Source organism: Zootoca vivipara, chromosome 14, assembly GCF_965207765.1.
Source record: "Zootoca vivipara chromosome 14, rZooViv2.hap1.1, whole genome shotgun sequence".
NCBI classification, from domain to species: Eukaryota; Metazoa; Chordata; class Lepidosauria; order Squamata; family Lacertidae; genus Zootoca; species Zootoca vivipara.
In genome coordinates, this window is record NC_142597.1 from 37,909,128 (window position 1) to 37,936,657 (window position 27,530).

Here is a 27,530-nt window from a genome sequence, read left to right on the forward strand (position 1 = left end):
TAGCACCTTAGAGACCAACTAAGTTTGTCATAGGTATGAGCTTTCATGTGCATGCACACTTCTTCAGATACCTGAAGAAGATATCTGAAGAAGTGTGCATGTACACGAAAGCTCATACCTATGACAAACTTAGTTGGTCTCTAAGGTGCTACTGGAAGGATTTTTTTATTTTGTTTTGTCATAAGGTGTTGAGCAGTTACATTCTTCAGACTTCCATTAGGATGCAAAACTAACCCAGCCAGGCAACAGATATCTGTTGCAAAGCTCTCAATGCAGAATTGCAGTTCTCAGTAATAGTAGCATTTGATAAGGAATTTCCAGCTTACTAGCACACTCTATATCTCCAAGTTAACATATGTTTGGAAGGCTCTCTTTTGGCCAGCAGACTATTTGGAGGAGAATGTTATCAAGGAACACAGTCAACAGTATTTTCCTCACATTAAAAATTAACGCAAAGTTTTGTTTCTTGGAAAAAAAATCTCCTCCTTACAGTACTTTTTTTTAAAGGCCTAAAATTTGTACATACCAAGTTAGGAGTTTAAGACATATATCAAGGTGCTACTATTAAGACTGACCATGGACAAAAAGGTTCCTTACTAGACTAACTCCAGCTGTTTAAATATTTTGGAAGCTTTGCGAGAGATGCAAGTCGAATTCAAAACCATATATTTTCTAAGTATGGCCAGGCGTGGTGGTTTTCATCACGGTATGCATAGCTAAAGATTAAGTAGGTTTAGTTTTATTTTTCCTCTGAACACCAAAGACTGGGTTTGTTTGACTTAATAAATTCTTCCAAGCTGAACTGAACTTCAAATTAAAAGATATGGAGTTGTATTCAACGAAGTTCTGCTCAAAGTAGATCCACTGACGATAATAAACCTAAGTTAGGCATTCCCATTCATTTCAATAGGTCTAACTCTGAGTAGCACTAACATCAGATATAACCCATTATTTTCAGCAAGTTTAAATGCTGGGACATTTTAATTTTGGGAGGATAATTCACAGGGAATGAATTAACATATTAAAAATGGAGCAGGACCGATCCATAAAGTATACCACCATTGTTAAAGGCTTATAAATCTCCCTACTTCCCCCACATCACCCTTTGCCACATTTTAACCAATACACCATCCTTGCCCCCCCCCCTTTATGGATGGTCCCACAGCTGGATTCCTCTGTCAGAGGTAATGGAGAAGGTGAATTTATAAGTTGCAATGGGGATAGGGTGGGGTAAGGACCCAACACATTCATTCTGCATTAAAAACCAAAAACATGTTACCTCTTAAAATCTGGTAAAGAAAAACCTTTACATGATCCGAGCTGAGTGGCTGAGGAGAGACAATAATCTTATGGAGGTCGCTCTGCATCAATTCTGTAACAACATATCTTCAATTGCACTCATTAAGGAAAGTATAGACAAATCATTTCAGCTCCTCAACTTGATGCAAGAGATGTCCGAACAGCTGTCTCTTCTCGTTCTCTTTATCACATGATACATGCTAGAGAGTTAGCAAAGGCCAGAGTAGCAGCTAGTGGCACTTTATTCTACAGTAATTATTTTGATTTACTTATTTAACTCCCCAGGTGTGGGAAAAACCAAACTTGACTTAAGGGAAAGTTAGTCTTACTATACCAGGCATGACCAAACTCAGCCCTCCAGATGTTTTGGGACTACAACTCCCATCATCCCTAGCTAACAGGACCAGTGGTCAGGAATAATGGGAATTGTAGTCCCAAAACATCTGAAGGGCCGAGTTTGGCCATGCCTGTAGTATACAGACTCAAATGATCCCTAAGAACTGACAAACCAAATTGCTTCCTTGTTTTGAAACCATAACACATTTTTGCCTCGTGTACACATGGACCATAAAAAAAATCTAAGAAATATGCAATCTTTAAAAAAATACATACACATTACTTTTAAATTGCTCACATTAAATGTTATTCCAATGAACAATAAAAATGTAGCCCATTTTTCAAGTAAAGTAACTTCAACACAGAGCTCATTTCTTTAAATTTATGCTATTTTCAGAACCATCAGCAGTGGAACTTGTGCAATTCTTTTTGCCGATTAATAACTCTACCAATCCCTTTCATGTGCGTGAAGAGGCACCCTGAAAGTTGGCAAGCAATACAATCTGGGTGCACATCTTTAAAGTTCCAGTTTTGTTTCTTTCAAATCGGCAGGCTCACATAGAGAAAGCAAGACAAAAGGAACCATTTAATAGACTGGCACGGTTGCAGAAAACGCAACTGCTTGTTGGCGATATACGGCAGTAGTTCAGCATGACAAAAACCAGCACCCCCTTCCTGCTGACATTTAAAGGTGGAGATGCAAATGAGCATCGGAAGCACCACAGACATTTACAGAGGGATGGCAAAAAACCGAATGTACTAAATAGAAATTGTTATCAGGGAGCCCGCCTGCTTCTCTCATGCATCATCAGGGTGGGAACACAGCTGAAAAAAGCACCTGAGAACAACCGATAGCTGCTGCCTGTTTGCCTGAGTCATACCTGCTTAAGCAGTCTGATTTTTCCCACTGTCAGCAATAAAGTGCTTAGATGTAACTACAAAAAAAGAGCAAGATGGTATCCCAGTTTCACCTCCCATACCAATGTAATTGTCAGGTGAATTCTCTGATCTACACGTTTGGCTGTTGACAAGAGTCTGGGAGGACACACAGCCTGTAGCAAAACCAGTGCGTCAGGATTTTCAGGTAACAGGTTATGCCTGCAGGGACAGAACTTGAAGAGTTCTGGGGAGGGAAGCAAGATGGAAGAAATCTGTTCTGGGTTTAAAAGGTCTTAACCTTTGTGGCTTAAAACAAAATACCTGCTCGACTATCAATCTGCCAGGCCACTGAGATCACCATCTTCCTCCAGGATACCCCACCGTCTGAAATGTTACAGGTCATGACCAGAGAGAGCCTTATCAGCAGTGTCTCCTCATCTTTAGAATGCCCTCCCCAGGAAGCACCTTGGTTACCAATCATTTCTGAATGCCAGGCAAAAAATGTTTTCCCAGGCTTTTAAGAACAGCTTGTGTTAGCATATATATATATATATAATCAAAGTTTTGATCTTACTGTTCATTTGAATGGACTGTTGCTATTTTAGTTGGTTGCATCTGTATGCCTTTTTTATTTTCTATTTTTAAACATTGAACTTTTATTGTCTCTTACTACTTTTCTGCAGCTGCCCTGGGACCATGCATTCAGGATTATTCAGGATATCTATCTACAGATAGATATAGATATATAGATATAGATAGATAGATATAGATGATATAGATATAGATGATATATAGATATAGAAATATAGATATAGCATGTTACCTGACACACCACACCCACGCTATTTTATGCAACCCTTGAAGTGAGCCATGTTGTCTATGCTTGTTTTAGGAGTTTTGTATAAAGCGCCCCTTCTTTGCATGTAGTCCAATTAGTGCCAGAATGACTACATGTTGGCTTGTATATTTTCAAAGGGAGAGCAGTGACTGCATCCACATATACCACCCACGTGGCTTTTGCTGCAAACGGAAATCCCGTTTTGCCTGCAGCACTGTCCAATCAAATTAAGCTTGCACTATGATTTATTTCATCATGTCCAGGAAAGTAGGTTTTCTATCTCCCTCTTTTTCATTCCTTGCTCACTATTCTGGACATTTTCAATGGCCGTAATAAAAAAAAATTACCCGGCTGTTACTTCTGCCAATGATGGCTGCTAGTTTTGACGACTGCATGCTATCTGCAGAATGAGAAGCAGCATGCCCCTGCACACCAATTGCTGGGAAACCACCATAGGAGAGAGCTACTGCCTTCTTTCCTGCTTGTGGGTTTCTCATAAGTTGGCGACTATGAGGAACAGGAGCCTTTGGTCTGATCTAGCAGGACTCTTCTTATGTTCTTAACCATCTTCGCAAAGCCTGGTCTTATGGAGAAATTTAAGAAGGGCTTACAGAATCTGCTCAGGAAACATGATCCTATTGCAAAATCCCCACCCATATTAGCATCCACTGCATTTTCCCTCTTTTCCATACAGATTTCCCCCCCCCAGCCCCGCCCCCCCCTGCCTGTCAATACACACACTATTCTAGAAAACCAGTTACAATACTCTGAGCTTTATTATGGTATGACATCCTTGTTTGGTTCTCCCACCTAAATCCTCCTCAACCTCAATCCCGAGCATTAATGTCTCCCAGATGTCTCAACTAGTTGCCATGCCAACTAAAGCAGCTTAAATTAAACGAGGGCCTGGAATGGCACCTGCACAGCTCCAGGTCTGCTGTGCATTAAAACAAAAACAACCCCTCCAAAAAACAGCTTTTGATAAGGGCTCAGAGGTGCTATTAGCTTCAACAATAACTATCTCATGATTGTCTCTGGATAATTTAACAAGGGCCTCTAAGCAAGAGCAAAAGCAGGCCTCGCTTGATTTTCCGGTTTCACAACTACAGCAACCATTTAAGCAGCTGGTGTCTGGATAGGTCAATGTCATTTGCCTTCTCCAGTGCTTATAATTGTTAGTAAGGCCTCCCCCCCCCCCGGCCCCTCCATAAAGCTAGTCAGGGCATTTAAGTTTCAGTGAATGTCTGTCTTTCTAAATTTAATGTTGAGCCATAAATATCATGGCCAGAGGACTTGCGAGGTTGCTCTAGTTTTTATACCCCCAAACAGAACAGCACTCCTGGATGGAAAATGCTGCTGACAGTAATAATTAGTAAAGGAGCTGCATAAAATTAGAAGTACGAAACACACCAATTTGCTTCAAAAAAATTATCAAAGGCACAAAGCAGAGGACAGGAGAAGGGCCTTAATTTGTGCTGACTGAGAGACTTGTTGAAGCTAACAGACTAAGCCATACTGACAAGCAACCCTAATGTACAAGCCTGACACATCACAACAGTATTGTTTGCAGTCCCCTTCCCTGAGATCTGCAAAGTTCAAAGAAATTATTCCCTAAGCATGTTCCCTTTTTACAAAATGTGGCGTTTTATCACAGGGGTGCAGACACAAGCCCACTGCCTGCACCAGACTCATAGCAGTGTCAGACTAGCCTTTAGAAATCCTAAATCAGCTCTCCTGCCATATACAACTGTTGCTTGCAGCCTTCTGACATATTGTGGCAGATTCTGCCTAAGCAAAACTGCTCCATCTTTCTTTGGATGGGGCAATTCTCATTCCAGAAGCCAACTACCCAGAAAGACACAATGCACCCTGCAAAAGAGTGGACTAAACAAAACCCTGAAGAATGTTACTTGCCATACAGAGTGCAATGGCACCCACTTCATGCGTCTCTAATTTCAGTTGTGAGTAGAAGATACATCTCTACCATGTTCTTAAAAGTCTAATTTTATGCATCATGACTTTTGTATATATGTGAAATATAACAGGAAATAGTTCATGAGGGAAACTTTTTTCCCTAATATAGTCATCATGTATCAGACTGCAGACCACAAAGATGAACAGTTCGTGTCAGTTCTCTTTAGTAAAACAGTAAAAATCAGCATTGTGCAGCTCTTGGGAATGATTCTCATGTTGTATTTGTTTTCAAATTGGTGTATGGGGAAGTGCTTCTATTTGGTAATGTAGAAGCAATCTAGCCAGCACATTTGTTTTGTCACATTTTTGACACTGCTCAAGAAGATCCACACGTACAAAAATTATACATGGGATCTGACTCCTGTTCACCCACTTCAGCTTGTACAGTATATATGTATAGCAGTTCAGCCCCCTAACTTTCCCCCATGCTCCGGATTTACGTCTTTAAACATTAGAAATTACAGGAAAGCAACCGAAACAACTTGCATGAATACGAAGAGCTTCGGTGCATATCTGACTCCAGTGCTTAGTAATTAGAAGGCACAGGGGTCGATTGTGGTTTAGCCTGATTATATCGTTGCTGCCAGGCTACTGAGCCATACATACTACTGCTGAAATATGCACTTTGTGTAAAGCTCAGCAGACATGTGGTTCAGGCAATTTTTAACCACTCTCAAATGGCATGGTCACAGGAAGAGCCATACCACTTCAGTACTACTACACCAAGTAACTCTGCGGTTAGACATCCTGTGCTTCTAGATGTGAAACACCACATAGCTGGGATAACACACAGGCCTGAAGCAATATCCAATGCTCAAGACATTGTGAGTAAAAACCACCACCAGCAGAACGATTGTATCACCCTAGGTCTCTTCATACAATATTTTTCAAGGAGGCAATCATTAATCAGGGTAGAGCAATTTAAATAATTAAGAAAGAGCATAGATAAATTAAGCTTCCAACTTTCTAATCCATGCACAACTGCACATACCAACTGAGCGCTATAAAAATTAAAATGAACTTTTGAAATGGAATGTGGCTGCACTACCCGGGGCATAATCTAAAAATTCAAATCAAGTAGCTCACATGCCTTTTACACTACAGAATTTGTATCTGCTTTTGGGATTGTGAGATTAAGGATTTCTGTTTGGCTGTCTCTATGTTTGTTAATGGACTCTCTATGACACCTTGTAACTGTAGTTCTCTGTATATACTCATGCAAGGGGAATGAGCAAGTTCATTTACTTGAAGACTAAGGTCCCTAAAAGCAAAGGCCAATAGATGCAAGTTAGTACAGTGTTTCTACATGTCATAGATAGTATCTGGTGGAAATTGTCATGATACAATTATAAATAGTTCATATTCTGTATTATAGTGTTTAACCACAAGAATTGCATATTTCTGTTCCTAGTTGATTCTTTTACAAAGAAAAACTGGTTTGACAGAAGATCATGGCTTCAATTTGTATATGATTTTATTACATCCAAATATTTTAAGATCAAAGTAATGTTTTGTAAAAAATAAATATTTTTTTAAAAGATCATTGATTTTTACCAACTCAGTAGAACACAATCCCTTTATTATTTGTGTGTGTGTGTGTGCGTGCGCGTGCACACACACTAATACGCTAGCATCTTTTCTCAACAACAATAATAGTATCACCCCATCCATCTTGCAAGAGGATGGTTTTTTAGTATCTCTCTCTGCGGAAATAAAAGCCTTGTCAGGAAAGGCTATTTTATGATAGCACCATAGAGCCCTCAATATAGCCTCCTCTTTCCACACAGATGGACAGAAAAAGGAGCAGAATAAAGGGATTCACTTTATCACAAGAGCTCAGTTCCCCTTTGGGCCTTTGATAAATGCACTGGGATCATCAATAGGCGACAATGGGGGCTCTTGGCTTCCATCAGGCACAAGCAGAAGTACTCCTTGCTAAAAACAAAACAAAACAAAACAAAAAACCACCACATACATCTTCAGGTAGACCTAATCATGTAAACAAGCGACAACAGTGACAAGCTGAAAGCGCCACGCTTTCTAAATGGGTAGCAGGCCACCCTGACAGTTGGCTACAAGTTTAAGCGTATCACAGAACCAGAGTGTACATCAAAAGCTCAAATATTAGGGAGCAGGGATCTGTAGCCAGCTGGAATCCTGCCCAGAAGCTCTTTGTATTGCTTGGCTATGCCTATGGTAATGGGGAATGCACCATCAATGCCAGCTCAGAGATGGATTAACTGGAGGTGGGGGGGCAGGAGAAGAGATGAAAAAAAATCCAAAAATAGCTTCTCCAACCGTGCAGGACAAATTGCTAGAACCAATGTATTACGATTAGGGTTAACACCATGGGGAATAGAATGTAAATGAGTGAAATATAACTGGAATTGTGCTGCCAAACAGATTCTCTTGCAAATAAAAAAACCACATACACAAACTAAAAGCAATTCCCCCCATTTCAAAAGTAAGGACAAACAATGAGCAATATGCAGCTCAGATTTTTAAAAGCTGGATGTAGAGCCTTGTTGTGAAGCTTGACCAAGTGATTAATGAACATGTCAGTGGTGCACACCCCTTATACTTGTGCAAGCACACAGGCCGACTAAGATCTTCTGCCAACAGCCAGATCATGCAAGCCACAGCTTTGCCCATTTCTCTTTCGAATGATTGCTATATTATGGGACGGCATTAAGCTGAACATCTCAAAGTTCTAGCCATTAAGTTTTAAACCTTGCACTTCATAATCCCTGACCTAAAGCTTCTCTTCTTTTCTTGTGTCACACTTCTCAATCTCTCCCTCCAGTTCAAATAATTTTATCTCAGACTCTAAGCTGTCCCCTATGCCATCTATCATTATGTTCATGGTGCTTAGAAGAGCAGCCCCTCCTGCCCCATTATAGCTATGGAGTTTGCCACATTTAATGATCCTCAGACCACCAAGAAGAACAGTAAAATGCAACTAGATACCCTCCTGTCATCTAGCAATAAACTTGATGTTTCCTGACTATGTCTAATTTGGACTGGTAGTGGGACTTCAACACCTCAAGTAGAGTTCCTTTAGCTGGAGATGTTGGGCACTAAACCAGGGACCATTTGCATCCAAATCATGTGCTAAACCAATGAGCCATGCCCCCCCATCTTAATTTTCTTTCCACCACCATTTGTCACCCACCAATTTACCCTCATCCTCACTTGTCAACCCACATCCATTTAACTTCCAATATAAATTAAACCCTCTGGCCTGGCCCTTTAACACCTGTATAGCCCCAAGCAGAACACTGCAAACCTGTGTGCATGTAAGGAGACTAGAAGCGAGCTCCTTGCAAGTTTCATAACTAAGGGTTGCACAAAAATGTGAAGAATTGTTAACACAGAAGTGGCTAAGGTTAGACAACAGTCCACAGAAATGAATGTCCTTGGCCTAGTTTATATTTTGACGTTGATTTGCAAGTGTCTTCATGACACTATCAAGTTTTTAGGGTGGTTTTTTTAAGTTTACTCAGGCTCTGTGACAAATAGAAATGCCTCTCTGTAAATCAAAGTGCTCCTGCTAGAGCCAATTACCTACTATCACACATGCTAAGCAATGACAGCCCTTTGAAGTAGTAGCTGGAAGTCACCTTACAAAGACCTCAGACTCAAACACCTCACTGCTGTTAGGGAAACCAAGTCTTAGACAAAGGGTTAAACTGCAACGGATTAACATCCAAAAAACATTATGATGGAACAAGAACCCAGTTAGGATCAATACCACCACATTTTTTTCAAAAGCACTTACATATTTAAAGCTTATTGAAAATTGTTAGTATTAGAATACAAAACAACTTAAACGATTGAAAAATCCATTAACTGAAGCTGCATTACAAGGAAAGGAAGCCACACATATTTAGTATGTTACAGGGTAGGGGAAGGGTGCAGTTTCTTCTGTCTCTCCATTACAATTTCTTCTAGTGGATTGGAAAGAACGATGAACAACTGAAGCAAAGAAACTGATATATAGATCAACACCAGCTGTTACAACAGGGGTGTATGGCTCTCCAGAGGTTATTGAACTACAACACCTATCATCCCCAGCTGCTGCCAATGCTGCCTGGACTGGTGGAAGTTGGAGTCCCAACAGTATCTAGAGGCCTGCAGGTTCGTTGACACAAGAAGCACCAACCAGCAGTTGCCCTACCACCTTGTTTCCATTGAACTATCAGGCATGTCCAACAGGTAGATTGTGATCTACTGGTAGATCACGGGATGTTACAGGTAGATACTGGTTGACCTCTGGCCCCTCAGGGATCTCCTTACAAAAAAGCCCAACTTTGGCTTCCTAAAAAAGCTCCACAACTTTGGGTAGATCACTGCCAGTCTTTTTATGACAATGGGTAGATCACTGCCAGTTTTTTAAATACTTTGAGTAGATCGCAGTCTATTGAGAATTGGATGTCCCTGAACTATATGAAAGAAGGGAGGGGGGCAGGGGAGAAAGGCAATGTGTCAGAGACACATTCAGCTGGCCTATCTGCCCTCAGCATCTTTCCTGATGGAGTTCACCTTGACAAAAAGAAGGGGTGCGAAAGAACAAAAGACAGAAGGACAAAGCACTCAGCTCGTACCCTTGCAGGTGCCTCACAGAATATTTGAAGCTCTCTACAATTGCCTCATTTCAAGTTTTATCATGCGGGAGATGCTAAAAAGGGACAAGCCTGCCAATATTTTATTGTATCATATTCATGCCAGAGCTTCAAACCCTAAAAGAGACACACTCACTAAGAAGAGACACTGAAGCTGTGTATAGATTGACTTGAAAGGTAATAAAACAGAGATAGCATTGCCTACAGAACATATGTTCATTTGTTTGTTTATTTTTGTCCTGCTATGCTCTCTGGGCAAACAGTTCTTATTTTTGTATTTTTAGCAACAGAGCAAATGGTATGCATCATAATACCAATACATATAAATAACATGATCACTAAGGAGAAAGAATTATGAAGACTTACAGTATGCACAATGGAGGGATGTAAGAAGTACAGGGGAACCTCAAAGATCAGTGTTGGAAACTGTGCTTTTAAACTTGTGCATATATGACTTGAGAGTGAGAAGTGAGGTACCCAAGTTCACTGATGACACCAATTTGTTTGGAGTGTTAAGAAAGTCCCAGGGTATAGCCTGAAGGCACCTGAGGCCACCAACTTGCTGAAACTAAGGACACATGGGAACACCACATACACTGCCTTTGGTTCCATGGTGAAAGGAAGGTGGGATATAAACAAAAATAAAAAGGGACTGTGAGGAGTTCCAAAAGGGTATCTCCAAACTGGATGACTTGGCTGTAGTAAAATGGCAAATGTGATTCAGTGTAAGCAAGTGTAAAATGATGCACAGTGGAGCAAAAAACAAAAAACAAAAAAACCTCCTTACTTTCCATATGTGCTTAAGGGGTCTGAACTGGCAATGACTGACCAAGGAAGGAGATCTTAGGATTGTGGTGGATAACTCAATGCATATGTTAACCCAGTGTTTGGCAGCTGTGAAAAAGGCTAATTCCTTGTTGAGGATTGCTATGAAAGGATTGAAACTGCCAATGTCATAATGCTGTTATACAAAACTATGGTGTGACTGCATTTTGAATACTGTGCTCATTTCTGGAATACTGTGTTCAGTTCTGGTCACCGTAGCTGAAAAGGGAAATTGTAGAGTTGGAAAAGAGCAACCAAAATTATTGTGAGCTTCTGGAATGACTGGAAATTAGCCACTGATTTGCAGGGGGGCTGGTAGTTCTATCCTAGACTTGTTTGTAGTATAATGCCACCGTGGGCTGTATCAGTCTTCTCTACTGTGGGCAAATGGTTCTCACAAGTTTCTGAAGTACAACAAAAACCTGTTGGACCTGACATAAGCAAGCCATGAAGGAAATAATGAACATGTTTATTATTGTGCAGAGAGTTGTGCTGTTTCGCCACCTCCAAGCCCAGGGATGTGCTACACTAGCATACGGCCATTAACTTACTACTGGACCTATGGTTGCCACTGACCCTTTTGCTTGGGAGTCCACACTTTGCTACATTTGATGCATCACATTTTGCTGCCTCTGCTTTTTAAGCTCCCACAGTAGCTCTGAGCAAGTTGGGTGGAATGGAGTTGGGACAGAAGCATTAAAAAAACCAATGGCATTACTTCCAGAATTCAGAGTGTCTAGTTGCCCAAACAGACACAGCTGGAATAGAAGTAGATTCACTTTTTAAAGCAAATAATTTCCTCTACTCCTTTACGCATTCCAACGATCAGAACAGCCACCTCATGAAACTCTTGACAACCAAAGAAGGAATTAGTGACCATATCTGGTTGTTTATAATTTATGAAGGCTGCTTTCATTCTGGTCAAGAGTCTGAAACCCACATAGAACCAACCACCTTCTAAGCTGTGAGATCCTAGCACTATTCCTTTGTACCAGGTTGTGAGTTAATTTCAGTTTACAGTTCCACGTAGTTGGTTTAGTCAGAGGGGGAAATGCTTACATTGTCTAATATATACACCTTATTGCAGCTCCTGTTCTCAGAACAATCAGTGTTTCAATGTGAACTGTTAAAAGTGAATCCTAATCGTTTCACTTTAACCACATCACTTGAAGAGTCTTTTAAATACGATGGAAATGCCTGAACAGATTAAGGTTTTGATCTCTTACGCAAACTAAGATTTAAATAATTAAAACTTGAAAGGGTTTCCCCACCCAACTTGTAAATTGAGGAAACTTTCATTTCCAATTTTGTACACTGACATGCTTACAACATATCATTGCTCAACTTCCTTGCTCAAGCTCTTAGTGCATGTGGTTAATAAAAGAAAGCCAAGCTTCATTACACCATAGCCACTGCTTTTTTGTACCATGCCGAAACTAGTGGACAAAGCCAGCTCAATGAAGTGAAAAACAAAAAGGCAGTAAGATGTCAGGGTCTCTGGGAAATGCATTACTTCCATCTGGCTGCCTATTTCCCTACACTTAAAAAAAAAAATTCTTGCCCAACACCCTATAGGCAAGCATTCGTGACAATACAGGCAATATTTTATTCATCTGCCTCAGGCAAACATTTGCCTAGAGTGCAGGTGGCCAACTGGTAGCTGCTCATGGACTGCGTTCCCCCTGCAAGATGACTTTATAAAGCCCTGAGAAGACTACCTGCAACCACACAGAGAGGGCCAGGGTAGAAAAGCAACTGGATCCTATGAGGGAGGACAGATCCTATCTTTTCTGTGATGCCTTTGGCACAGTACAGGGTTATAGGAAGCTGTCTTATACTGCATGAAAGATGATGACTGGAAGCATCTCTTTAAGGCTGTAGAGAGCAGCCCTACCTGCAGTTGCAGGGGTCTAATCAGGGTCCTTTTTGCATGTAAAATGCATGATATTTTGGTGCTCATCCCCTACTAAAACAAAGCTGGTTTACCCTCATCTCTATCTGATCCCTCTGTGGCCTCCCTATCCTGAATTTTGGGCTTAGCTCCTTAAGTCAGAGATCTGTCTTCTGTTGCTCTGTAAGGCACCATCCCTGCGACGGGGTGAGCTCCCGTTGTTCGGTCCCAGCTCCTGCCAACCTAGCAGTTTAAAAGCACGTCAAAGTGCAAGTAGATAAATAGGAACCGCTCCAAGTGGGAAGGTAAACGGTGTTTCCGTGTGCTGCCCTGGTTCGCCAGAAGCGGCTTTGTCATGCTGGCCATATGACCTGGAAGCTGTACGCCGGCTCCCTCGGCCAATAACATGAGATGAGTGCTGCAACCCCAGGGATCCCTTTACCTTTAAGGCACCATGCACACAGTGCTTTATCAATATAGGTCACCAACACAGTAAGCATAGGCCCACAGAGACCTTCCCTGGCACCCACCAGATCCTGCCCACCTCTTCTTTCCCTGCTGGAATTAAGCTTGCCCAATTACAGCACATGGGGCATTTTCAGAGGGAGGGAGTGCAGCTGTAGGAAGAAGCTACTTTCTCCCCTCCCCAGCTATTCTGCCCCCACCTAAACACACTGAAAACCCCTCTTTCTCTCTCACCATAATTAGGCTTCAAAGAAGCCTTTTTACTAACTACAATAGGATTTCTTGAAGCTGAATTACAACAGAGTAGAGCAATTTCAAGGGGTTTCCATCTGTGACCTCCCCATCCCCAAATCCCCCTTCCCTTGTTGCAATTAGGCTTGAGGGAGGAGCCTCCCATATAATTAATTAAATAAATGGGTATTTTATAGTACCGTACCCGTGACATTTTCTTAACATTCCAAATCTTTCCCCAGGCTCAAAGGGGGCTGGGCTGGGGGCTGATCTAAAGCAAATCATGCTCCATTGGGTTGAAGCTGGTTGTTAATCATATTTGTTTCCTCCTCCCAGGCTCCATAAATTAGAAACTTGCCCCCAAACCTTTGATTTTCATCATGAGTTAAGTGCAACAGAACAATACTGTACTTCCATCACCTCAAACCAGCATTTCAAATGGGAGTCAAGCTAGGATGCAGTTGTAAGCAATGATTCATAGTGGAGGAGGGTAAAACACCCCTAAGAGTGCTATCTTTCTATACATATTTTCCAGTTTCCATTGTGGGAAAGAACATATCTCTGTACAACAGTTTCCATTTTCTATTCAGAGGTCCCTATCTAAAGCTGCGCTGGGTACATCACAGAGGACTCAGGGAAGGCAATCCTTTCTAACATCTGCCTCTGTCTAGTGATAAAAGCAGCCAACCAACAGCAAAATGAGCAGACCTTGCCTTTCTCCAACAAGGGATACCTCAAGCTTGCAATGCTGAATCACACTGAGGAACAGGATAACTTCTGTATGTGCCAAAAGCATTAAGTATAGCAATGGGTGGGCTTGCCTATATTATCTAGGACTTGTGCCTTTTCAGCATTCTTCTCTGATGCAGGTAGGTAGCCGTGTTGGTCTGTCGTCGAAACAAAAAATAAAAACAAATTCCTTCCAGTAGCACCTTAGAGACCAACTAAGTTTGTCATAGGTATGAGCTTTCGTGTGCATGCACACTTCTTCAGATACCAAGATATTCAGATATTCTCTGATGCAGGGTATGTTGCTTGCAAGCACAGATTATCTCTCTTTCAGTACACCTTAAGGTCATGGCTGGAAAAATCCCTAACACCTAGGTGCTCTTTAAAGTCTCCAAGCACCAGCATCATTTTACCCAGTTTTTATAGGGCTAGTTACCACTTCTTTTGGTGCCGAAGTATTCGGCTGCTAAGAATTCAAATATCTGATTTTGGCTCCTAGGAATTTGAATATATTTTTAGTTCTTTATAAGGGTTACCCGCTCCCACTTAGAGGGATCTAGCAATTAGGTTTTCAAGGAAATATTAAAAGAGTTATGGCTTTCCACCACTACAATTGGTGTGCCTCAGTAATAAGTTTTAGGTCTAAATGAAAAGAAAAGTTTCAAAAGAGCCTGCTTTGTAGTAAAAGTTTGACCTGCAGCAAATCATTTGATCAGCCCCATTCAAACACCTTCTGGCTATTTAATGCAGCCCACTTGCCTTCTTGCCTTGCACTGCATACTCTCAATAGTGATGTGGACAGTTTCAATAGTCAGGAACATCTGGATATTTCTTCGCCACCTTGTTTATTTCCACAGTTGTGATCTTATACAAGCTTTTCATCTCCTTCCAAGCAGGGCTTATATGAGCAACATGAGTGTTTTTATTATGTATTTTAAGAAGCAATTTGAGCAATGTGGTTTGCTTCCCCACCCATGCCTTTCCCAGTGTTAAGTCTTAAGAGTAAGAGATAAAAGATGACAGAACCAGTAAAGATAAAACTAGTAAAGCTATAAATTACCCAAGCCATTTCTGAGCTCCCCTTGCTCTGAAGAGCTATTTGCTTTAGAAGAGCGTGAATGCCAACAAGTCTGGTCAGAATTGGAGCTGTGGCACTCGTATCATGTGCAGGATTCACTTGTGGTACCGTATTTTTCCATGTATAAGACACCCCCTATTTATTGGGACTGCAACAGGAAATTTTTTTGGGGGGGGGTCACCACTGCCAATCGCTCTACAGCATGCCCACCACTGCAAATCACATGCATCGCCACAGACACCAATCATCTGCATGCTTGATGCCAAAAGCCCACCTGCCCACTTTATTAATCCACAGATGATTGCACACATGCCTCGCCACTGCCGTAAATCAACCACCCAATTGCCGCAGCAAATCGTCAGCAGGCCTTGCAGCAGCAACCAATCACACGCCCAATCGCCGCTGCCAATCTCCTGTTGGCTGTTGCCACCAATCGCCCATCCATGTATACGACGACCCACATTTTTTGCCTATAATTTCTAAGTAAAAAATATTGTCTTATACTTGGAAAAATACAGTGGTACCTTGGGTTACAAACACTTCAGGTTACAAACACTTCAGGTTACAAACTCCGCTAACCCAGAAATAGTACCTCAGGTTAAGAACTTTGCTTCTAGATGAGAACAGAAATCGTGCTCCGGCAGCGGGGCGGCTGCAGGAGGCCCCATTAGCTAAAGTGGTGCTTCAGGTTAAGAACAGTTTCAGGTTAAGAACGGACCTCCGGAATGAATTAAGTTCTTAACCTGAGGTACCACTGTACAGTACGGATATTGTTTATTGTTACAGTCTCAAGCCACCATTAAACCCTCCAAACTACGTTTTAAAGTATGTGGCACTGTCATCAACCTGGCATTCTTAACAGTTCAAAGATTTGTAAAATCTACCAGAAATGAATGCTTTTTTGGGGGGAGGGGACGACAAAAATTATATCCAACACTGCTCTGTCTACTTTGTGTCTTTTACTCACCCAAATAAGACCTGGCAAAGCCTTTTCCAAACGTTTTGCAGCAATTATCTTTTCATCTGCTCTAATGTTTTAAGTTAACTCTAAATATAGTAATAGATTAGCCGGATGAGTCTAGGCAGACTGTTGCCATTAAGATCTTTAGCACTGTAAGCTGGTAAACTCCCTAAGAGGAACAAAAACAATTCTTATTTAAATCACTGTCCTTGGCTAGGTGGATACCATCTACAACCTTTTGAACTGATAAAAGGAATATTAGCAATTTCACTTTCTGAACGATGCAAGTATATAAGAAATTGGGGGCGTGGTCCTTAGGAATGTATCATTTCTACATGCACAGCAAATCCACAAATAATGCAAACACAGAAAAAGTTATTGAAGCCAACAAGAAGCAAGGATCATAATTTGTTAATTACATATCCTCTCAGCCCATATACATGATCTGTTATAAGGCCAAGTTCTCAGACACCTGGGATTTTTTACTTTGAGGAGCTGAGGGTCAAATCTGAGCTTTTAGCCCCTCTACACTGGAAGATCCACAAGCCTTTTTTATTGTACCATTTTGAACCTAAAACTTCATATGTAAGGCTTGGCGCCAAACTAAATGTGATTACTAAACGAAACCTAATCAAGAATCTCCTGTAGGTTAAAAACCCACACTGATTAGCAGGGGTAGGTGACAGCTGTGTTAGCATGTGTGAGTGACAGAATATGAATCTGATCAGTATCTTGGCATCAAAGGTGATGCCACCAAGCAATTTTGTTGCTTAACCCCCCCTCCCCCCCACACCTCAACACCACCAAAGGTGGAAGGAGTAACGGTTTATCTTCAGCTGCTATTGAGTTTTTAGAAGACAGCAAGAGATCCTGATCACAGACTTCTCGTGTCATATGTAGTTGGGCCTTTAAAGGTCAGCACTGAACAAAAGCCAATTCTTGGCGATTATCTTAACCAGAAGCATCTTGTGAACCCAAGATAACATGCTGCCGAAAACCTCTAAAAGCTAGCCAGAGTACCAACAATACTGGGTACCAAGTGACGTATCATAGATTGCAAAGCCAGGCAACTACAGACTTATGCTCTGTTATACAATATGAACTAAATACCACCCCTTTATTCCATACAGTACTGAAAATCAGAATGCTCTTTGCTCATAAGCAAGCATTAAAAGGGTAAAGAAAAAGAAATCTACAGTTTGACCATAACACTTTAAAAACAATGATGATGAAACTAACGCCATTCTGCATGTGCTTCAAGGCACAGTCACATGTTTCAAAACAATTATGTCAGCAACAATACATTACAAAATCATTTATCTGCAGCCATTTTGGGGGGCCTTTCCTACACATTTTCAGTAGATAAGGGGGGAGTGGTGCAGTCTAAACCCTTACTGATGGACTAGAATTTATTCATTCATGTTATCTAAAGATGACTACAAATACTTACAGTCACACCCGCCTGCCTACCTCCCCCTCTGATGGGCAACCACTTGCCATATGGGCTATGACAGCTGGCCTACCTACCACCTTTCCAGAGGCCAGAAAGCTAAAAGATTAAGAAATTCTAAAGCAGCAGGCATTTTTATAGGCTGGAGTCAAATCAACACCTACCTCATTTAAGACTGTTTATTTAGTGTTTAGGATACATTTCTTCAAAGTAGTCAATGTGTGGTGGCTGGAGTATGTCGAGAGCAGAGAGCACCTACAAAACAAGGGGGAAGCTGATTTGGTTATGTGAAATACACCAGAAATCCTCACTTTAGAGAAGCAATTGTGAAATCAAAGACAAGGCTTTCTTTTCAACTCACAACTACGCTGCCTCCACCTTTATTTGAGGGGAGAGATACAAAGTTGAGAGGTCTTCACAAAGAAAAGGGGCACTACTGATGTCTGATCAAAGAAAAATTTGCAGAACTGACGTTTCCAGCAAGTGATGGTCTTTGTACTGCTTTGTATGTCATAATGCTTTTTGTCTGCTTTATTCAGATTTTCTCAACCCATAGACTCTATATGCACAATATCTTTGCTCATAACATCTTAGGCAAGGTCTTCTCCAAAGCCTGCAACTTTATTACACTTAAGTATTTGCAACCTAACTTCCTCCTCTTTGCAACAAATTTACTTCATTTTATTTCAGAGTTTTCATATCCCACCTTTCCTCCAAATGAGAACACAAGGTAGCTTCGTGGAGACATGGGAAAGGGCCTTCTTGGTGTCTCCTCCAAGATTCTCCCTCCCTAGAAAAGCTAGACTGGCTCCCTTCTGGTCCTTCTGCTGGCAGGTGAAGATCTTGTTCCTAATAGGATTTTGGGCGCTGACTGTTTTTAAGAAACACCATGCTGTTTTTATTGTAATTATTTGTATGTTTTAACAGATTTTATATATGTACCGTATATAGTTTTAATTCTAGTAATGTTTGATTTTTTATGAATGGTTTTTCTATGTTTTTTAGCAATTGTTGTTTTTAATCTGTTTTTATCTGTAAGCTGCCTTGAGTCCCATCAGAGAAAAAAGCAGGGTATAAACAACGAGGAGGAGGAGGAGGAGGAGGAGAAGGAGGAGGAGGAGAAGAAGAGGAGGAGGAGGAGGAGGAGGAGGAGGAGGAGGAGGAGGAGGAGGAAGAAGAAGAAGAAGAAGAAGAAGAAGAAGAAGAAGAAGAAGAAGAAGAAGAAGAAGAAGAAGAAGAAGAAGAAGAAGAAGAAGAAGAAGAAGAAGAAGAAGAAGAAGAAGAAATGTACATGGTAATGAAAAATATATAATATACAGTGGTACCTCGACATCCAAACGACTCGACTTCCGAAGGTTTCGACTTCCAAAGTTGACAACCTTGGAAGTCTTTTCGCCGCACGCGCCCTGCGCCTGCGCAAAAGCGGTGCGTGCGGTCGGCGCATGCGCAGAAGCGCAAAATCGCACTTCGGGCATGTGCAGAACGGGTGCTTCAACAACCAAAGACTTCGACTTACGAAGACGGCCGCGGAACAGATCGTCTTCATAAGTCGAGGTACCACTGTACAATAAAACCATAAATCCATTACAACTCAAATCAGCATCAAAATCATCAGGTTTTAAAGACCTGGATAAATATTTCCACCTGTCATCTAAATACCGCTAATGTGGAGAATTGTCAACTCTCAATCAGGAGAAAGTTCCTTAAATTGGGTGCCAGCACCAAAAATGCCCCATCTTTCATGACTGTCCTGCTCACCACACTAGCTGGTGGGGACACCAGCATGGACTTTCAGACAAATCTTAGGGCTTGGAATACCAGGTACTAGAGAAGGTGTCCTGCCAAGTATCTAGATCCCAGGCCATCTAGGATTTTATAGACTGACGTCAACCCCTTGTGTTGGGCCTGGTAGCTTACCAGCTGTCAGTGTAGTGCCTTCAGTGATATGACTCTGTCGGGCTGCACCCAATAACTAGCAGGCAGCAGAATCTTGCAGCAGCTGCTTTCGGGGGAAGTGCCACATGGAATGCACTGTAATATGGGAAATCTATGGAAAGTTATCAGAGCATAGATGGCTGATATTGGTCTGGGAATGGTTGCAGCTGACAAACAAACTGTAGATGGGCACAGGTGCTCCTCACCATTGAGGTAGCTTGGTCTCCAGTGGCAGCTTGGACTACAAACCTGCTCTTTCCAGAGACTGCTATTCCACCTGAACTGAATACAGCAGGTATTCTGGTGAGTTTTGTTGGTTCTTATAATAAAGCATTTGAGTACCGTTTGGGATTACCAGATTATTTCTAGTTATGCTCCCTCCATTTGAAAAGACTAATATGATGATGCCTACTTTCGGGAATGACTGAATGCAAGCACTCTTTGCACAGATTAAAATATCACAAAGCTAGGAGATTTCAGGAAGAGTGCTGAAGGTTTGCAAAGCCCTTGGAGTAAGGAATAATGGCCTGCCAGACCTTCACTCCCTATTTCTTCTCCACCATGATTAACCAGTTTGTCAACAAAAAAAATGTTTTCAGTGGTAATCCTAGTCAGTCTCAATCATGATTAGTGTGGTGACAGCAAGCTCTCGATCTCAGCTAGTGTGTGTGAAGGTGCATGTTGCCAAGGAGTGGCTCCACATTTGTCAACTGTGATTCACAGAGCACCAGAGCTGCATCTGCACCAGCTCTTACATCTGGCAATCTCACTCGACACAAATGAAGTGTACAAGTTCTCTATGGCAATTACACAGATATAAGAGGCTGCTTTTCACTAATGGGTCATGCATTTTGTGAACGTTTGTAGGAGAGAAAACTTCTGTTTGGTTATGCTCTGCATTATTAATGTAAACAATCACACTATACCAATCTCCTCCCATCTCTGCCAGCCTATTAAGTGGCAGTTGATGATACAATAAAATAGGAATATGTGCAGAGCTTTACAAGCTAAGGTCTGCAGGAAATGCAGCTCACTCCTCCCCGCTCCTGCCCCCAAAATAAGGCATCTCCATGTTAATGGTGTTTCTATTTCTACAGGTTTGCTATGATTTCTATTACACCAAAGTCTGGAATGTATTGCTGGAATGTATCTTGATTTAATATATCTAACCTGTTTTCTGTAGTGACTTTGTTTATGCTTGATTTTGCATTTAACAAATAAACAAGAAGGTAAAAAGTACTGGTTAAAAAAAATTAACAAAAATATCTCCACTGGTAACATACCGTAACTAGGCACCTTGCTTAGAAAAAGCTTAAAGTAATGATTTCAGAGTCATCAAAAAAAGCCCTGCTTTAATGTTAAGCATGGAAACATCTCCTCTATCACCCTGTTAAATATTGCTTCAGCACAGAGGTCACCTTCAAAAGGGAGGCAAAGATCTTCAGGCAAAGAAAATGTGATCGATCTACTCCAGATCAAGATCCAGCCAGCACTAATTTGGAGGCAGAAGTTTAATGTTTTTTGTGTTTTAATATTTGGTTGGTAGCCACCCAGAGTGGCTGGGGCAACCCAGTCAGATGGGTGACATATAAATAATAAAATTATTAAATTATTATTAGAAAAAGCAGCAGTTGCAAGTACATTCAGATGGCAGGCCCAAAGTCATGACAAGGAATACACAGGTAGCTGTCAGGACCTAAGTACCCCAGGAAGTCTCACCCAGAACCAGCTCTTCGACCCATTTTAATTGTTTTAAAATATTTTTCCTAGTGCTGAGGTGGCAAATGGATTCCACCCAACATCTTGGATTGCCTCCCTAATTCAGTCATGTCTGAGCATCGGTCGGTGTGTGTGTGTTGATGCCCACTGTTTAACAAATAGATGGTGGTGTCCATCATCCCCTGCAAGGGTCTGCAGTAACAACTTCCAGAAATTGGGGGACACATCCAGATTGTGGCCAGGAAGCACTCAATGCCATAGCACCAGAAAAGGATGGTGAGAAATTAAACAGTCTTTCCAGAGTTTCTTAAGAAAAAGCCTGAAAATTATATAAAGAATCATTGCGCAATGGCGAATAGCATTTCATTTATGGTCTTGGTTCCTATCAGTTTAAGGTAGCAATTCTGACCCTATCCAGGCAATGCAGCCAGAAAGTTAGTGACTTGCCAAAGGCCATTCATAAATTTTATAGCTGAGGTGAGTCCTAAACCAGACTTCCCGTCTCAGTTCCAGCCATGACACTGGGGATGCATAAGCATCCTGCTGCTGGCCTCAGAAGGGGCTGAGCCTTTGTGAGCATTCCAAACAGAATGTTTTTACTCAAATGCTTGTCAAAAAACATCATGTTTCCCACCTGGAGATTCAGGGATTAGTAATTCCAGTTCTACCCCTAAAAGGAAGAAACATTCAGCTGAAGCCAGGACTGCACTGGCTCAGCTCAGCTCAATTCTACAAGTGCCGCTAACTGAATGTCTGCAACACACTTGTGCCACACATCAGTCCCTGCTCTTCCCAACTAGGCCACCATTGCTCCTCCTTCCCTTCCCATGATGTGGAAGGACACTGGCAGCTCCATGCCCTTGTCTCAGTAATGCCTTTGTGTTGGGTGTTGCCGAGACACTAATATTTGCTTTATTCTCTCCTAAAGGTGGGAGAGAAGAGACTGGGTGTAGTGTGCCATTTGCACACTTCGCTGGGGGCATTTGCTACTTGCCATAAACGAAGAAGCCAGCAAAGTCTAATTCAACTGTTTTTAGCCTGATAGCATAGGCATGGCCACAGTCCTTAAAAGAACCTGCCTCATTGGTATTTGAATTTTGTAGTGTTTGTGCAAAGCAAGCTGCAGGCCACTTACATTGTCATGCTTAAAAAAACACAACATCTTCAATTCACGGAAGACCCTTTTGCAAGAGACCAGATTTTGGAAGACGTTGGGCATCTTTTTGAGTGCAACTCTCTTTCCATCTCGCGGATCTGTTACTGACCTGAAGGAGAGGAGGAGAAGAAGATTAAGCATATAATCTGACTTTAAACAAACAAGTTCTTCCATTCCACCCCAAGAATACCTATGCTTTAAAAAATCAAGATGAATCTGGATGCTGAAAGCAGAAAATCAAGAGAGGCATGTAGAATTCTTAAACAAGTCTCACTGCATTTTATTCTGTATACAAAGTGAATTCAATCCATGCTTCAGGCAACTCTGCATGTTATTCAGCAATGAGATTACTATGCATTCAAGTCCTCATGTCTTCCATCAGTAAAACTATTCACCTCAACTGTACACTACTATTTAATGCCTGGTCAATAAATGGCAGTATCTGATTACCCTACTTACATTTTCTTCTCTTTAATTACTCTATTAGTTCTAGGACACCTTTCCCATTACAAGACTTTTCAATATTAAATTGCCACAGTACATTGCTTTTCAACACTGCCTGCTAACAAGATAAATTTTGTATGGAACTATTGAAAAAAGTTACTCCCCTGGCATCAAATTAGACCATAGTGCATATCTTCTGGTGGGGTGTTGTATGTGCAGTTTCAGGTCTACATTGTGAGGGTGGGCCAGGGGAAGACACTGAATCCCTTGTCTTCCTTGATACTTCATGACAGCTAATGTCCCCCCATGCAAAACATAGTAAAATCCTACCTATCTACAATGATTACAAAATATTTCAGGAAGAGCATAGACACCAATATACGGCTTGCTACTTCCAATAATTATATGAAATGGCCCAAGACAAGAAAGCCACCCAACTCCTAATTTAGGCTAACTATGCTGGAACATAGGAAGCTGCTTTACACCAAGTCCATCTAGCTCAGTCCAGTGTTGATACTTTTCTGCAGGAAACAAATCTATTTTGTAAAGTTCATTATTAACAATAAACGAAATCAACTTCAAATACAGTGTTAGACAAGATCCTAATTTACACCACTCTCTAGGGCAGGTTTCTCAAATTTGGGCCGTCAGCTGTTTTTGGACTACAACTCCCATCATCTCTACCTAGGAGGACCAGTGGGAATTGTAGTCCAAAAATAGCTCGAGACCCCAGTTTTTGGAGAAATCTGCTCTAGGGCATCAGAAAATTTTCCAACATAAGCTGAAAATTTCCCAAAATGACTACCTTAATTTTCACAGGAAAATTTCCCAGAAAACCCACACCCCTGAGCTTGGGTACTGTCCACAGTGATTGGCAGCAGTTCTCCAGGGTTTCTGGTAAGAGCAGGCATCAGCAAACTTTTTCAGCAAACTTTTTCACTGTCTCTCAGACCTTGTGGGGGGCCGGACTATTTTTTTTTGGGGGGGGGGGAATGAACGAATTCCTATGCCCCACAAATAACACAGAGATGCATTTTAAATAAAAGGCCACATTCTACTCATGTAAAAACACGCTGATTCCCGGACCATCCTCAGGCCGGATTTAGAAGGCGTTTGGGCTGGATATGGCCTCTGGGCCTTAGTTTGCCTACGTATGGGTAAGAGTCTGGAGAGGCAGAGGATACCGGTAGAACCTGGGATTTCCTGCCAGCAAAGCATGTGCTTTATAAATATTGAGAAAAACAGCAGTTTGCTCATATGTGTACTAAAGATGAGCAACACAAAAATGTCAGCAAGTGCCACATTTTATATTCAGGTTCCCCCTTAATAACCAAATCTGCAAGTGAATATATTTGCATATGAAAACAGATTCAGAAGCTTGGCTGGAACACTGCCTTTTCATCCAGGTATCTAGAAGCTAATGCTTAACACATTTGAAATATTTTTCTCTTCAAAAATCTGAGGGCTAGCTTCCCCAAAAGTTTTTTATAATACTTCTTCACCAATGTACAGATGTAGATTAGCAATTTGTGTGCAGCAAGTGCCGTACTCAAAGTTATGAAAAACTCTAAGCTCTACAAAGAATAGCTACCGTGTTTCCCCCTTTTTAAGACACCGTCTTATAACTTTCCCCCCCTCAAAAAACACAGGGTGGCTTACTTTCGGTGGGATGTCTTATTTTTTTATTACCGGTACGGTTTTTACGGTTCAGGGCGCTGGCTCAGGGCGCTGCTGGGCTGTCTTGAGTGCTCGGCGCTGCAGCAGCCCCCAGTTCCGGGTGGCGGGGTGGCAGGCGTCTTTGGCCAGGCAGAGGCCGCTGGCTCATGCACTCCGCCCGCCGCTGCAGGGCGCTCCAAGCTCCTTGGCCGGGCCAGGCAAGGAAGAAGCAGTGAGCCCAGCAGTGGCGGCAAGCACGGAAGTGGCAGGGATGGCGGTGGACGAGAAGGCAGAGCGCGGGGATGCAGCCAGCAAGGCGGGAGCGCGATCAGCTGTTAAGCAGAGCTCTTGGAGCGCCTCATCATAGCTGATCGCGCTCCTGCAGTGCTGGCTGCATGGAGTGACTCTGTGAGTGGAGGTGCCTGTGGAGGTTGGTTTCCGCGGCGCGGAAGTATGGCTTATTTTCGGGGTATGTCTTATATTTCTCAAATACTTAAAAACCCTGCCATGGCTTACTTTATGACTACGTATTAAAAAAGGGGAAACAGGGTATGTACTGATGAAAGAAGACATCTGACTACTTAAACTGGGATAATTTCAACATGTGAGAACCAGTGTCTGTACTTTCTAAATAGCAGTTCCATGTTTAAACAGTAACTTAACACTCTCCCCCCCCAAAAAAATGGTTTAATGTTGGGGTTATCTTACATAAATGATTTCTTTAAAACAAACAAGCACTCTTCTTTTAAATTTTGAACAGACACAAAACCTGCTCCCCAAATATCAGGCTGTAGTTTGTTAATATTGTAAAGTTAACACAAAATCACAAAGCAACATTTCTTTTAATTATTCATACAAAGACCAACCATGCTTGTAGCTGGTAGCAATATAACCTAATGAATGTGAATAGCAGTGCAGTAATTTCATGCCATGTTGAGCTTGTTCTCTCTTAACTTGGGGTAGCAGCTGCTTTGGTTCAGCACAAATAGTACAGTACCAGAAAACAGATAAGTGCTGAAGCCTGTTACACAGGAATGCTTTTATTTTCTTTGTTACTGAAAAGGCTTGCTGTGCTGAGCTCTTCGGCCAGTTATCTCCATCTGTATGAGCTAATGAGTTACAGGCGGTAAAGATAACAGCCAGTTCTGACAGCACCTTTCAGTGCCTCATTTTTGAAAGAGGTCATTCTAACAAGTCTAAACAGGGCAGTTTCATTAAAAGTTAAAGAGTTCTACAACATAAATGTGACTATTAGACTGCTAATAATACCAGACTGTGCATCTTATTGGGGGGGGGGAGAGAAGAAGAAAATGACTGACTTTTTAGAGCACAGAAAATTAATCTGAGCAGCACTCAAGGGGCAAAAAAGTAGCATGACTCCTGAAAGGCTAATTGGTTTACAGTGGCATGAGCTTTCGTAGGCAACAGGATGAATCATCAGATGCTCATATATCTGCCATGACACACTGAAGCCTACGGAAGCTCAGGCTACATGACTATTTATACAGCATCATCAACTGGCCTTTTACAGAATAACATAAGCAAAAGGTCAGACTCAGGCACCTAACAGAAGACTCTACAATATGAACATAGCTGCCAAGTTATCCCTTTTTTTAAGGGATTTTCCATTATGCTGAATAGGCTTCCTCGCGAGAAAAGGGAAAACTTGGCAGCTATGTATGAATTTCGACAGAGAAGAGGAAAGATAACAGAAATAGTGCGACAAAGGCAACTGGGGAAGTATACATGCCAATTTCAAACCAAAACATTCCTGGAAAAAGGTGGATTTTGAGGTTTTTAACTATACATTTCAGAATACTAGTCATGATGGTCTGCAGCAACAAGAAAGCCAAGGGCTGCAACACATTAAGTTAAATCCTGATCACAATCCCACCTTCCACCTGTTTCAGGCTTCTGAGATGGGTAAAACTGTGGGAAAAATAGGGATGACCGAGATGGGAATAACCTATTTATTTATTTATGAAAAATATTATGAAGAGTATTTTTTGCAATCATATCACACCTTTCAGCAAATACTATTCCCTTTGTTCCCTTCAGAGTTCCCTCTGCTCTCCCTCCTACATTTCAACACCATATGTATTAAACATTTTAACTACAGTGTTTAACCATACAAACAGTAAAATTAGGACATGGTATCAAAAGATTAATCTTCTTAGTATAAGCTCCTCATCATGATGTGAATATAAAAAATCTTACAAAAGGAACCTGCTGCATCATAAACATGCAGGTGTGAAGAGAAAGAATACAACAAAAAGGAATAAGGAACAGCGTCCAAAAAGAGATCACACTCACATTGACCTACATAGGCTAAAGCAGAGTGAGAGACAGGGAGAATATTCATCTAGTTGTTGCAAAACACATTACAGTAGTTGAAAACTAAAGAAGAACGAGTTCACAACAGACCATAAGACATGCAAGATTCTTAGACTTAAGTAATGTGTCTGAGCACCAGCTTCTTATTCAGAGTTCTAGGATAGTTCAAAGCCTGCTTTATGCAGATGCAGACACATACCATATTTACACAAATCTAATGTGCTATTCTTGGGAGAAAAGCAATGACAAACCTAGACAGCATCTTAAAAAGCAGAGACATCACCTTGCCGACAAAGGTCCGTATAGTTAAAGCTATGGTTTTCCCAGTAGTGATGTATGGAAGTGAGAGCTGGACCATAAAGAAGGCTGATCGCCGAAGAATTGATGCTTTTGAATTGTGGTGCTGGAGGAGACTCCTGAGAGTCCCATGGACTGCAAGAAGATCAAACCTATCCATTCTTAAGGAAATCAGCCCTGAGTGCTCCCTGGAAGGACAGATCGTGAAGCTGAGGCTCCAATACTTTGGCCACCTCATGAGAAGAGAAGAATCCTTGGAAAAGACCCTGATGTTGGGAAAGATTGAGGGCACTAGGAGAAGGGGACGTCAGAGGACAAGATGGTTGGACAGTGTTCTCGAGGCTACGAACATGAGTTTGACCAAACTGCGGGAGGCAGTGCAAGACAGGAGTGCCTGGCGTGCTGTGGTCC

At 41.6% G+C, this 27,530-nt stretch overlaps 1 protein-coding gene across 2 annotated transcripts in view; it reads right to left on the bottom strand.

The window, feature by feature from the left end:
- Window positions 1-27,530, bottom strand: part of NLK (nemo like kinase) — a 92,428-nt gene that overhangs the window by 20,332 nt on the left and 44,566 nt on the right. For both annotated transcript variants that reach the window (XM_035138795.3, XM_088657992.1), the window contains exons 2-4: window positions 22,368-22,497; window positions 17,778-17,833; window positions 1,280-1,386 (exon numbers count right to left, since the gene is read on the bottom strand). In XM_035138795.3, the coding sequence (XP_034994686.1) occupies window positions 1,280-1,386; window positions 17,778-17,833; window positions 22,368-22,497 (293 nt within the window). The remainder of the gene's footprint in view (window positions 1-1,279; window positions 1,387-17,777; window positions 17,834-22,367; window positions 22,498-27,530) is intronic.